This window comes from Pantherophis guttatus, chromosome 1 (assembly GCF_059756535.1).
Source record: "Pantherophis guttatus breed Tessera chromosome 1, ASM5975653v1, whole genome shotgun sequence".
Taxonomy (NCBI): domain Eukaryota; kingdom Metazoa; phylum Chordata; class Lepidosauria; order Squamata; family Colubridae; genus Pantherophis; species Pantherophis guttatus.
In genome coordinates, this window is record NC_142063.1 from 272,945,734 (window position 1) to 272,959,572 (window position 13,839).

The 13,839-nt window shown below is 39.8% G+C and overlaps 2 protein-coding genes across 4 annotated transcripts in view; one reads left to right on the forward strand and one right to left on the reverse strand.

Annotated features, from left to right (window-relative positions):
• Positions 1-3,965, forward strand: part of LOC117672054 (uncharacterized) — a 38,960-nt gene extending 34,995 nt beyond the window's left edge. For both annotated transcript variants that reach the window (XM_034428471.3, XM_034428472.3), the window contains exon 18: positions 55-3,965. In XM_034428471.3, coding sequence (XP_034284362.2) covers positions 55-241 — 187 coding nt within the window. In that variant the 3' untranslated portion in view covers positions 242-3,965. The remainder of the gene's footprint in view (positions 1-54) is intronic.
• Positions 3,966-4,494: 529 nt separating this feature from the next.
• On the reverse strand, positions 4,495-13,737 carry TTLL2 (tubulin tyrosine ligase like 2). Of its 2 annotated transcripts, none has more exons than XM_060692325.2 (3): positions 12,868-13,737; positions 9,141-9,178; positions 4,495-6,191 (listed from the first exon to the last, which is right to left on the reverse strand). In XM_060692325.2, the coding sequence occupies exons 1-3, from the start codon at positions 12,948-12,950 to the stop codon at positions 4,558-4,560; spliced, it is 1,755 nt and encodes a 584-aa protein (XP_060548308.2). In that variant the 5' UTR covers positions 12,951-13,737; the 3' UTR covers positions 4,495-4,557. The 2 variants fall into 2 exon arrangements, with proteins under 2 accessions (XP_060548308.2, XP_060548309.2); XM_060692326.2 differs by having other exon boundaries at positions 10,576-13,737.
• Between the last annotated feature and the right edge of the window lie 102 nt (positions 13,738-13,839).

Genomic DNA, 13,839 nt, shown 5'->3' on the forward strand with positions numbered 1-13,839 from the left:
TTAAGTGCTTTGAAGCCATATTATTTTGAAAACATATTATTTCTTTCTTTACAGAAATGGAGATAAAACCATCCACTTTCGTAATGGGCAAAAAGAGATCCAAACTGCTGGGTCTAAAAGAAGAGAGTACCCTGATGGTACTATAAAGACTGTGTATGCTAATGGCCAGTGGGAAACCAAGAACATTACCAAACAGCTCCAAATGCAGAATGACAAGGAAGCGCTTATTCTAGATGAATGACTCATTCCCCTAAATGGCGGCCTTACAACCCTGCTGTTTGCAAGGGTCCGAAAGCTGCTGCCAGCGTTAAAATTCAAAATGTAAGTGATACAAATAGAATACGGATTGCTGCAAATTAACGTAAACAGTGACATAATCAGCATTTTTTTAAAAAAAGAAAACACCTTATAGTGATGTTCAATATGAATTTATTTTTGAAAGATTGGTGGGAAAAAAATGGATGCTCCCATCTGCCTGAAGTGGAAAGGAATTCCGGAATCATAGCAAAAGCCTGCAGACTCTATTAGCTTTTGTTTGAGCTGTGAAGAGTTGTGAGGAAGAATCAAGAACCTCTATACTGTAACTCTAATCATACAAGTAATATGGTATATTCTAAATGAAGCAGCATGGTGCCCTAGAGGTGGAGCTCTCCCCTCAAAAGCTGGAGGCTGTGAGTTCGATCCTAGGTAGCGGCAGATATTTCTCTCTTTGGGCACAATGAATCTGCTGTGAACTCTGCAGAGGCATCAGGAAGGGCATCCATCTGTAAACACTCAGCTCCAGTCATTTGCCCCAAGTCCACTCCAATGCAAGGGATTACAGGGTCATTAAAAGAAAAAAAACCCCAGTATATTCTAATTAATCTGTCACAACGACCTCTAGCATGTGAAACACATTGTGGTGATGTCGGAAATATGACACAGATACAATAACGTCATCACACATAGCTGTATCCAGAGGTTTGATGGAAATCCATAAGCTGTAGTGTTTTGGGTGAAGGTGTTGCAAATCTTTTGTCATTTGTTGCACTCCTATGTGGATCATCATAATTTTTATCATGCAAGTTTGAATGCTTGTACTCATCTATAGCCTTTTGTATGTGGCAAAGGAAAATGTTTTTCTTTTTTTAATGTAAACTATTTTTTCTAAAATATCACCAGTTTTGAGCTGATCAAGGTTATCTTCCCAAGATCTGAGTTTTGAGATTTCTGTCATTAGCTGAGCCATTATTTGTTAAGACAGGGTTTGTTGAATTAGTCATAACTGACTGGATTCTCACAACATGCCAAGCCATAAACAGTGATTTACAAATCACAATGAGATCAAGCTAAAATACATACTATATTGTTGTGTGCAACCAGGCCAGAACATACAACTTTCAGCCAGGGAGGCTGAGGCAATGCCTCTTAAAACTTGTGAAAAGGCAGCAATAAGAATAGATGTTTCTGGAGCTAGAAGGGCTAGTAGTTAGGTGGAAATGACTACACACACACCAATCAAGTAGTTGCTGAATGAAAAGCTGTTTTGTATGCAACAGGAAGTAAAAGTCATCCTTGACTTACTGTTCTGACCTAGGCTTCCTTAGATAGCATACAACACAATCTTAGTCCCGGCAAACCTCTTTTATTCATACGTCTGTGAATTATTGTCATTCCCAGTCCGAAAGGCTTCTCAAACAGTCTTTCAGGGGAGTGTTCACAAACACCCACCTTATCTCCCTTGGAATACTGCCAGAGAACTAATTGCCACACGTAGGGCAAGGCCAAACTTAGCACAGAGTCAAACAGAACTTTCCCAAAGCTTTTACCGACCAGATGAACTAATTGCTTCCTGCAAAAGCTCACATCCTGGTTGCTCCTCTTTTATGTCTTATGGGAGGGCCAATCATTTCTAAACCTTACTCCCAAATTGACCCTGCTTTCTTAATTGTTCCTGTCTTCTGGCAGCTCTGTGCATGCATACACTGGGAACAGGCTCACGCTGTTCTTCTGCCTCACTGATGTCAGACTCCGGAGGCAGCAAAGAACTACCAGATGGCCTTGGCCCCCCTCTCTGCCTCCGACTCAGAGCCCTCATCTGAGCCTTCTCCAGACTCCAGGACTAGTCCATGTTCCTCCCCAATCTCCTCACTGTCTGAATATGCTGCCAGCTCTGCTGGCAGCTGGCGGGACACAACACTTACCATCATTTGTTTAGTGACCGTTCAAAGATGAATGGCACTAAAAAAAAAGTGAGTTACAACCCGTCCTTGCACTTATGACTGTCATAGGATTCCCCACAGTCGTGTGATCAAAATTTGGGTTTTTGTAGCATCCCTGGGTCTTTCAATTGCCATTTGCGACCTTCCCAGCCAGCTTCCGACGAGCAAAATCAATGGGGGAAGTTGAACTCACCTAATAATTTCATGAGTCACTTAACACTTGCTGGGATTCACTTAATCGTGGCAAAAAAAAAAAAGTATAATCAGGCACAACTGATTTACCAACTGCCTTGCCTAGCAATGGAAATTCTGTCCTGGTGGCAGAGTTCTATTCAGGAAATTATGTAGTATACTGGAGCTCCCTAGAAATTTACAAGTAAATAGGATGTCAGCCCTGGAGGCCATCTTTTTCTTCAGGGCTGCCACATTTAGTGCTGTGGGAAACTGGGAGGAGGGGGGACTGCATGGAATTGCAGCAGTGGTGGGTTTCAACTGGTGTTACCACTGGTTCGCTTCATGCATGCTTTGCTCGCCCACACGCCAAAATTGCGCTCTGTGCAAGCGCAGTATATTAAGAAACAGCTGAGATGCGGCAATCCGCTCTGCAATGCCTTTCAGCTGGGCTAAAACCAACCAAATATAAGGTATGTATAATGCAGGGGCAGGCGGGAGGGCCAAACTAACCGTCAGAGAGTTTGGTGTTTCACTCTCACCTCACCAACTCTGCTACCGGCTTGCACGAACTGGGGAGAACCGGTAGCAACCCACCACTGAGTTGCAGGGATATCTAGTCTAAATAACATTCCTTTCTCAGAGAGTCAAGCACATTCAGCCTGCACCTGGAGTGGCGTCACTGGGAGGCATCTCCAGTTGGGACGGTGCCTTGATTGGACCATGTGATGGACATGTGGGTGCAGGGGAAGGGTCTTGGACTTCCTTTTGGGTGGGGAAAACCTGGAAGCTTTCAGATTTGGGTTTTCCCAGATGTGCCAACATGACATCTCTAATAAAATGGAACTTTGAGGAACTGCTAGCCTTGGAGTCTTCTTTCGTTGCGGATGTTACTTGGAACCCTGACATAGGACTCCAATGGAGTTTTAAGGTTATAGCTTTCATTTTATACCCAGCTTGCAAGTGCCGTATGTGAAAATAAACCCTATGTTACAGAAATGCCATAATTGCGCCAGTGAAATGAAATCTGGATAAACATTTGCATCCAGATAGGTTTCACTCTTCAGGAGTGCATATCCATAATATTTTTTCAGCTGTGTGAAGAAATTCAGGTACTAAGATGTGTAAATTTCAAGAGCTCTGTGTCCGAGTCTCCCTGTCACTCAACTGTCTTTTTATTTGTTTCCCTGGTATATATATTTTTCCCAGTTGATGATTTTTAGAAGTGTTGGAGTATAATGTGCATTATCTCTGTTTCCATGGCTAAGAATCAGTGGTTTGTAGTTCAAGTCATATAGAGGGTGCTGAGTTTGGTAAGGCTCACCTGGTGTCACATCTTGTGTTTGGATCCTGTGTGGTCCTTCAATGACAGGTTGAATATGTGGATCAGCACATCTATGTTAGACCACAGAAAGGACTTCTGTATTTTTGACATGTTCATGGGAAACAGGCTATTTGACCTTCTATTTTCACTTTTGTAATTTTGATGCTAAACTTGAATGCAAAAAATATGTTAGTACAACCGATACATTACTTGTTTGTATTGTTTACTGATTCAAATGCCATAATCTGAATAAATTGGTTAATATTTTATCTCTTTGTTTCCATTATTTATATAAATATAGTAATATTTTGAAAGAGATCATTGCAAATTTCCCAACATTTGCACTTATATTGAGAAGAGAATTGTTTCAAAGCAGGGGTGAAATCCAGCAGGTTCTGACAGGTTCTGGAGAACCGGTAGCAGAAATTTTGAGTAGTTCGGAAAACCAGTAGCAGAAATTTTGAGTAGTTCAGAGAACTGGCAAATGCCACCTCTGGCTGGCCTCAGAATGGGGTGGGAATGGGGATTTTACAGTATCCTTCACCACGCCCACCAAGCTACGCCCACCAAGCCACACCCACAGAACCGGTAGTAAAAAAATTTGGATTTCACCACTGTTTCAAAGGAAGAAAAAGGGAAGAAAATTTGGAAGTGCATAGGAGAGACTTCCAAAATTTCTCTCCTGCTGGATGTGTTGGATTCTACTGATTTTATTTTCTGAGATAGATAGGCCTTGGTCTGGAACATCTGATGGGCACCACGTTGAGGAAGTCTAGTATAGGAATGACACACATTATATTTTTGTCATCAGCTTTCAAGCTCTTTAATCAAAAAGAATATAGAATTGCTCAAACCATTTGTCTACTCGTTAACTAAAGCTTTATTTAATTTTTGAGGTTCTGGTTGTAATTCTTTACTCATTAATTTATGGATTTCCTGTATTACACTTTTGACATTCATTCCATTCTTCGATGCCTCAAGTGCTGCATCATTGAAAGGAAATATAAGGATAAAATCACCTACACGGGGGAATGGACGTCTGTCTTTATCTGAGAGAAAATAAGGAGGAATAGTTGGCTTGTGGGTGTAGAACTCTAGTGAGTTAAACCAATGTGTGGACTGCACAGACTCACATAGCGAATGACTAGTTCTTAGCATCTGTCTACTTTTGGATAATGGCGTTTGCGGCATGTGCATCTTTTCACGTAATTGTGAGGTCAACGTTTTACGAGGGGATGCACTAGCTGTTCTGCCATAGGTGGCTGTTCTTTTATTGATCTGCAAACACGATGGAGAAGGGGAAGTTGTTGCTGATTTGATTCCTTTCCCACAAGCCAGGAAATCCAGTGGGACCTCTGACTGGGTTGTCAGCATATATTGCGATCGGCTGAAGCACGAAACCCTCCGATTGTTCCCTCTGCTTTTTCTTAGAGTATCAGCTTCCTTGTAGTTCAGCAAGTCGACAATGTCATGGAGCAGCTTCCTTTTGACAATGACATCACTGGTACAGTCTAAACGCAGGCCTGGGCTGTGGTTTACTTCTAGAAGCCAGGGTTTCATTTTCTCATCAACCAAAATGTCAAACCCGAAGAGCTCAAAGCAGTTGGAAGTGAATGGTACTGAAGTGGTGATGGCCAGCAAAGTTAGAATGACTATATGGTTGATTCTTTTCCACAGGAGTAGGTCATCAAAATTGCAGCTCCGTAAATAGGCCCGAAATCTGCTAAAAGTCCATTTGCATCCAGAGCCAATGACTTCTTTGTCCTTTCTGTATGATGGTCCAAACTTGTTGATGCTTGAGTTTGTCAAGTGAGCGTAAATGTTGTCAAGGGAACTAAGGTCAAACTTCTCTGTTGCAAACCTCACCAGTCCTTCTTCGTATACATAAATTGTAAGGGGGTAAAAGCTTGTAACGCAAACATAAATACGGAGGTCCCATTTGTATCCAGAAATAAGCAAAGGGTTACTGATATACTTTTGCACAATTACCATGCAGTCATAAACAAAATCCTTAATGTCTTGAAAAATTAGGATGCCTCTCCCGCGAGACCTGTCAACTGGCTTACAGATCCAGTAACTCAGTTTTTTTCCTGGTATTTGCCTCTCCTTGGAATACTCAGTTATAAATTTTATATAGTCATTGGGCATGATGAAAGCCACTGGACTGAACTCATAAAGGGTGGTTCCATAAATTCCCTTCATGCGTTTCAGATGTCTTGCCAAATAATCTTTCCGAGTGATTCTGATGGTTTCTGGATGGTGATTGAGCCTCTGCCATGGTTTGATGTTCTGGTGTTCTGTCATCCGGAAAGGGCAATTCCTCCAGTACAAGTTCCAGTCTTCGTTATCTTGCTCATGCTCATCGTATTCAATCCAACCACGTTCCAATAAAATTTCACGAACTAGTGAAGGTACGCTAGCGTGGAGCCGGAATACTAGTGCCTTGGTGATGCCTCCAGGCTCAACTTGTTTTGCTGTTGTGGAACTCTTACTTTCTAAAAAAAATTAATAGAGGCAAATAGTAGGGCAGAAAATTCATTCAATTGATGTGAATGATGATATCACAAAAGAAATGCTATTTCTATCTATTGCTAGCTCATATTTTCTAGGCCAGGGGTCTGCCATCTTGGCAACGTTAAGACTTGTGGACTTCAACTCCCAGAATTCCTCAGCTGGCTGAGAGTTAAAAGTCCACAAGTCTTGAAAATTGCCAAGTTTGGAGCCCCTGTTCTAGGCTAAAAAAAAAAATTAGATGCTCTATAAACTAATCTCGGGACAAGTTCTTTCAATCCAGATAGTATAAAAATAACCTGTATCTTTAACATTAAGTGGGAATATAGGAAACAATTTGACAATCTTCTTTGGGAATAAGGGCTCTGAAACTGGAACAAATTGTGAACAACTTAAGTCTACGTTTTGTTCTTAAACTCTGATTTTTCCCCCCAGCCTAATCGGGTTTAATTGGATAATTGAAACATGAGACATATTTATAAACCAGATCACTTGTTCAGATTCCTCTCCTAGCTGTCTGTGCCGAAAGGAAGTCCAAATATCTTACTGTTGTTACAATGTAAGAGCTCTATTAATTGAAATCCAAAGAATACCTTGTCCAAACATTCTAATATATAGTCAGCATTCAATATAGTCAGCCAAATGCCTACAAACAGGATATTTTCTTTTATGTACACTGAGAGCATATGCACCATATTCTATTCTATATGTATTCATTAGGGCCATTCTGTTAATATTCCCCAGAGGCTAGTATTAAGAGGCCCACTACTCCTAGTCCTGTTAAGTATCATATGCCTATCATGACCAGCAACCATGAATAATAATGATAACTTTTGATTTAAGAATCTGAATCACAAGCTCTACTTGTCTTCATCAAGTTTGTAATTCCGTGCTTCACACTGATATACAGGCAGTCCTCGCTTAATGACCACAATTCGGATTGACAATTCCATTGCTAAGCAACATGATTCTTAAATGAGACACCACATGGCTGCAATTTTTATTGTACTGCCAGCTTTTCCATTGACTCTGTAGGAAGCCAGATCATGAAATCATGAGGACACTGTGGCAGTTTTAAGTGTGAGGTCCTGTGGTAAAGTTACCTTTTCAATATTCTTGCAATTTCAGATAGTTGCTAAACAGTTGCTCATTAAGTGAAGACTACTTGTACCTATATTATTGTTCAGAGAACACTTTTCTTAACTAAATGCTATTTCTGTATTTCGAATAATGGTTCCTATTGACTAGTTCATTAAAAGCAATCTTTTTTTTTTTTTTTGGCCATAATTTCCCAGCCTTGTATCCTATAAATTTATTTGACTCCGTGTCCGTAATTCCCAGCCGTACTTAACTGGAATTTGGGATTAGCTACATTGAGAACTAAAGTTTGCCTGGGCATGAATATTGAACATGTCAATAATCACACCAATTCCCTTTTGGTAGCAAATGCAAAGCCAAGTGAAAGATAGACGAAGAAACCCAGAATTTAAATCTCCAGAGAATGTGGCTTCCTCTGTTGACAGAAAGCAACAAGCTGGGTAAAGTGGCTTCATCTTGGCTGACATGTCTAATACTTTAGTAGTTTTCTGCTGAGGTCAAGTTGAGAGTCTGCTAGTTATGGAAGCCCAATACAACTGGAAGGGAAGATTACAACAAGATAGGAAGATCTATACATTATATATTGCTATAATCTATCCTTGATTTAAACTGTAATCTGAGTCATAACTGTTACATCCAGTGATATTATCCGAAGTGTGAAGTTTGCTCTAAGGGTACACCTGTATTACACAGTGAAACAATAAATATTCTATTATTAAACTATTCCAGTAGTATTCCTGGTTGTCAGAGCATGTGCATCAGCCTACTGTAGGTTATCCAACAGCAAAACAAACATCTCTACCAGTTTTTACATTTGCTCTTGGAATCCTCATGGTTTAAAGTGCTTGCAACTGATCCTTGCGTATTTACTCAAATCACATGCATGTTCAGCTGAGTTCATATTTGTAAGAATTCCTATGTAAGCCTAGAATTGTAACTTTAGGATAAGGTGTCTGCAGGCTGATTGGCCTCTTTCAGTCATATCTGCCAGAGCTACGTTAGCTCATGATGACTCTGCTCAACTAAAACAAATCCATTTATATGTATAGTATCTAGGCCAGTTTTCCTGTTACTATATAGGTAATCCTTGCTTGATCACCATTCCTTTAGCAACTGTTTGAAGTTACAACAGTGCTGAATTAGGAAACTTATGGCCAGTCCTTGCCTTGTGGCAACAGCATCACAACCATTACAATATTTGCAGCGTCTTGCTGTTATGGGAACACCATTTGTGAATTTTCATTACTGGCTTCCAACAGCAAAATCAATAGGGAAGACAGCAAGAATTTGCCAATGGCAACTGCATGACATTTTGTCTAACTCAGGGGTGTCAAACTCAGGTCACGGCGGTGTCAGGTGACATATCAGGACTTTTTCCTCCTTTGCTAAACTGGCCATGGGTGTGGTCAGCATGAGATGCATCCAGCCTGCGGGTTGGGAGTTTGACAGCCCTGGTCTAACCACTCATGAGATTCACCTAACAACCCACAACTGAAGCTGCAGTGACATCACACTTTATGACCATGCTGCTTAACAACAGATTTGCTGATCTCAATTACTGTTGTTAACTGAGGATTACCTGTCCATCTACATTAGATACAAAACAGATGCTCTGTCTATAGCAGGGGTGGGCAACTGTGGCCCTTTTATAACCTGTGGACTTCAACTCCCAGAATTCCTGAGACAGCCAAGCTGTCTCAGGAATTCTGGGAGTTGAAGTCCACAGGTTGTAAAAGGGCCACAGTTGCCCACCCCTGGTCTATAGGCATAACTTATGTGTATTTGTGTCAAATTTGACAGAAATGAAATGTTAAAACTAAAGAAATCAAAAATACCTTTCCCTGGGCTTCTTGGTTCAGCAGGATTTTCAGTACTGTAAAAGTAAAAGTAAATGATTATCTGTTAATATCTGATAGTAAAAAAACGTGTAACATATTCAGATCAGCCTAGTAAATGGGAAATGACCTGGTATTTTATGGGGACTGAAAGAGCTTTATATCTAGTAGAGATATCTCTCTATTATATCTCTGCTCTGAAGGTAGCAAACATCAAATCATAAAAAACAAAAACAACTTTATTAACAGCAATAATTAATTGACTGATTATCTGCCATTAAATAGTTTTCAACTCCCAAGGAGTACATGGATAGATTTTCTCCACGAACAACAATAGTACAAAAATCATTATAAAATTAATGAAAGTTCATAAATAACACAGCAATTCTAGACAGAGTAGAAATTATTTAGCAATTACTCCACTCTTTGGAATTCACTTAATTCTAATTGAGGTTACTAGATCAACCTGGTATGTTTTCAGTCGCTGCGGAGAAGGTGATTTTTAAAAATCTCACTGTGGCCAGTAAGCAGAGTTTGGCATTCACATTTCTTACATTTCTGTTCTGGATTTCCCACATCACATTGGTAGTTCTGACAATGTGGTTACAAAGTCCTCTATGCCGATCATTAATGCTTTCACTTGTATTAAGTCTTGTTTTGCTTTGCCCTTTCCTGATCTTCTCCATCTAAATTTAGATTTGTAAATTCCTTGGAGGGAAAAATACTGTCTTTTACTTAAGTCATGCCATAACCTCTTTTACTGACAGCAGGAGATGAAATGACCATTTCATTACAGGGCTGCTGACTTCTTTTATTGATCCTTATTTCTTCACCCTGTGAAACTTTCACCCTTAAACTCTTTTTCATCTGATAGTTTCTGTAGTGAAATCAATGTCACTGGAGGGAAAAGAAGCAGATTAAGTTATATTTCTCTGAGGAATTGGAAAGACTCTACCATCACTATCACCAACAAAAATGTAGTTTTCAGAAATAGTTCTACATTTACAAACAACCATGAGGATTGGACAGCTTAGTGATAACCAGATCTTTCTTATCCATTTTCTCTTTCTTCTTTCTTTCTTTCTTTCTTTCTTTCTTTCTTTCTTTCTTTTCCTTCCTTCCTCTATCTATCCATCCATCCATCCATCCATCCATCTCTGTCTATCTGTCCATCCGTCCATCTGTCCATCCGTCCATCTGTCCATCCATCTATATCTATATCTATATCTATATCTATATCTATATCTATATCTATATCTATATCTATCTATCTATCTATCTATCTATCTATCTATCTATCTATCTATCATCTATCTATCTATCTATCTATCTATCTATCTATCTATCATCATTTCTGTTTTCTAAGAAATTATTAGATGGCTAAATATAAGCATTTTAGCTAGGAGACAATTATCTGTAAGAAAACATTGCAAACCATATTTCTTCCGTAGCTGTGCAAATTTTTTCTTTTCCATGGCTGGAATCTTCCTTTTCCCAGAGTGTCATCTTGACCATCTCATGCCAATTTGAAGCTTTCTTTCTTCCATTCTAATTGCCCACCTTTTGAGGAAAATCCACCTTTTGAATGTATTGTTTACAAGTTCCCAATCGCCATAGAAACTCATGATGTGGCTCAGGTTGCCCATTCCAACATTCTGTTTCCTTGTTCTTTTGTTCTTCTCAACAGAATATTCAGTGATAGTCCAATATCACTCACTGGATGATTGCCAAATCTCTATTATCTGTTTCTGACATACAGTTGTGTAGAGTGGACAACAAACACTGTGTCATATTTGATTCCCACAGAGATTTGAACAAAAGATGAAATCAAAATATCTGTTGCACATTTGTTTTCCTTGTGGTTCTCTTTGCATTTAATTAAGCTGCTATACTTAAGAAAGAGCCGTGGTGGAGCAGTGATTAAAATATGGTATTGCATTCTAACTCTGCTCACACTGCCAAGAGTTCGATTCCCTCAATCCTGACCAGCTGAAGGTTGTCTCAGCCTTCCATCCTTCCAAGGTCAGTAAAATGAGGACCCAGATTGTTGGGGACAATATGCTGACTCTGTACACCACTTAGAGAGTGCTGTAAACCATATACCTGTGAAGCGGTGTATAAGTCTAAGTGCAATTGCTATATTGTAATGCAGAATCTTTGATGCTGTGGTGTCTAGCATTTGAAATAATTGTTTATTAGCTGTAAACTTTAAGGTAAACTGCAGTTTTAATTCCTTTGTTATTGTAGAAAGTCAGCACCCACCCCCCAGAAGAATGAAACATTTTGGGAAATATTAAAAAGGCAGAATATTATATTTCCCTAATGGAGAAACATAGTTTTTTTTTTTAGAGGCGGGAAGCAGCTCCAGTCTCCTTGCCCCCAAGCAGAAACTTTTAGAAATGCAGATTTGGTAATCCATTCAAGACAGGATGCTTTGAAACTCCCTGCAGCAAAGTCCGAATAAATGCAGAATGGTAGGATTAGAAGCAGCCCCCTCACTCAAGATCCAAAACAGGACAAAGCCATTAAGCCACAATAGGAATTGCCCAACACTCTTTCAGAACACAAGCCCTTTCATTGCACTATCCCAGAGCAGTCCAAACTTCACCTAGGAGCTCAGATAAACAATAAACCAGAGGCTGACCAGATTAGCTCAGACAAAAACACCTAGGATTTGCATTTTCTCTTTTGCCTATACAGCCAGCTATAACCCCTACATAACCACTACACGACCCCATAGGAATCTGACAATAGCCAATAGAACACATGTTCTTGCACAGGAACAGGAAGCTCAAGTGTAAAGCCTAAATGTAGGTATAAAAAACCCTCCCTTCAACTCCATTTTGTCAGCTGCACCAGAACCATAAGTGGTGGTGGTTCTGTTTATCATTAAATCATCTTTTCATCAGCCTCTATGTTTCCAGTGTCTTTCTTCCAGCTTGGAACTGAACCAGATGTCACGGTTCCAAGTAACACCCCCAACAAAATAAGATTCTGAGGCTCGAAGTTCCTCAAAGTTCCATTTTATTAGAGATGTCATATTGGCACATCTGGGAAAACCCGAATCTGAAAGCTTCCAAGTTTTTCCACCCATAGAAAAGTCCAAGTCCCTGCCCAGCACCCACATGTCCATCACATGGCCCAATCAATGCACCACCCCAACTGGAGAAGCCTCCCAGGCACACCCCTCCAGGTACAGGGCAATATGTCCTTGACACTCAGAGAGTGGAATGTTGTTATGACTATATATTTCCCTTGCTCCGTACAATCCCCCCTCCCAGTTTCCCACAGCACTAAATGTAGCAGGACTGAAGAGCCAATGCAAAGATGGCTTCCAGACCTGATACCAGATGGATATTTCTTCCAACATTATATTTATTTACCCTTTCGTGCTATAAGTACAGCATAGTTTGTTGTCCAGGAATTCCCTATACATGGATAACTTCATTGCCATCGCTTCTTGATCTTGGACTGGAAGGCTTTCTTGTAAAAGATACCTTCTAGCAGATCTGTCATCTGGCAATCTTTCAAACATAAGCCAGTCCTCTGGGAAGTTGGTAAATCCTCGTGCTCCCAAGCTTGCCTCCAGCAATCTAATTTCCAATTTGGGTTTTGCTTTTTTTGAGGGGGGGGGGTTACCCATTTTATTCCTATTGCTCTCAACTCAGTTTCTCTTCTGGAAGTGAGCTAAGATCTATAGTTCTTTGGGAGTGGAAGGTTCACATACCTTTCTCCTTGGGTGAGTTTGGATGATAGTGCCGGTGCTCTTGGGGCATAGCAATTATCCTCATGGTCTTCAACACAACCCATCTGTCCAGCCTTGACTCAGGGAAAAGGCATCATCTAAATTTGCATCTCTACTTTGGTTGACTTTTTAAAATTCAGATGAAAATTCAGAAGCTATCGAAATAAGCATTAATAGCTGCTTCTTACCTGCATCTTTCATGGAGCAAATAAATCACAAAGATTCAAACAGTTGCCTAGCAATGTGAAACAGATCTTAGAAACACAAGCAAATATTGCCATCGTCACAAAAACCTTCAGCTACCCCTTTCTTTTCTTTAGCGCATTTACTTCCCTGTCTCAAGCAGGATCAGAGAGATCATAGATGACCAATTACTTTGTCAGCTCTTGTTCTTGCTGGACCCATGCAAAGTTCATCAGTTAAGTTTTCTTAACAAGAGTAGAAACAAGAGCAGAGATATTTGCAGCCATTAAATGCCTAGAAGGATTGCTGCAGAAGTTGATTAAAAATAATGTTATTTTATTCTTTCTTCTCTTTGGTATATTAATAGTAAAAAACCTTTTTGTCTTTTTCAGTTTTAAAAAGAATTCATTGTAATTTGCAATTTCATAATGTTACTGTTTGATTTAGACCATATCATTTGTTATTCCCGATAGATATATTCTGCATTTTTTAAGAGTGACTTTAGGAATCAAAGATTAAAAAAAGGGGGGAAAATGCAGAAGTTGCTAAAGCACATCTCCCAGATTAAGTGACATTCGTATAGGCAGTCCTTGATTTACAACAATTCATTTAGTGTCCATTCACAATTACAAAGGCAATGAAAAAATGACTCATGGTCATTTTTCACACTTATGACATTGCAGCATTCCTACATTCATATGAACAAAGTACAGATGCTTGGCAACTGACTTGTATTTATGATGGCTGCAGTGTCCTAGGGTCATGTGATCA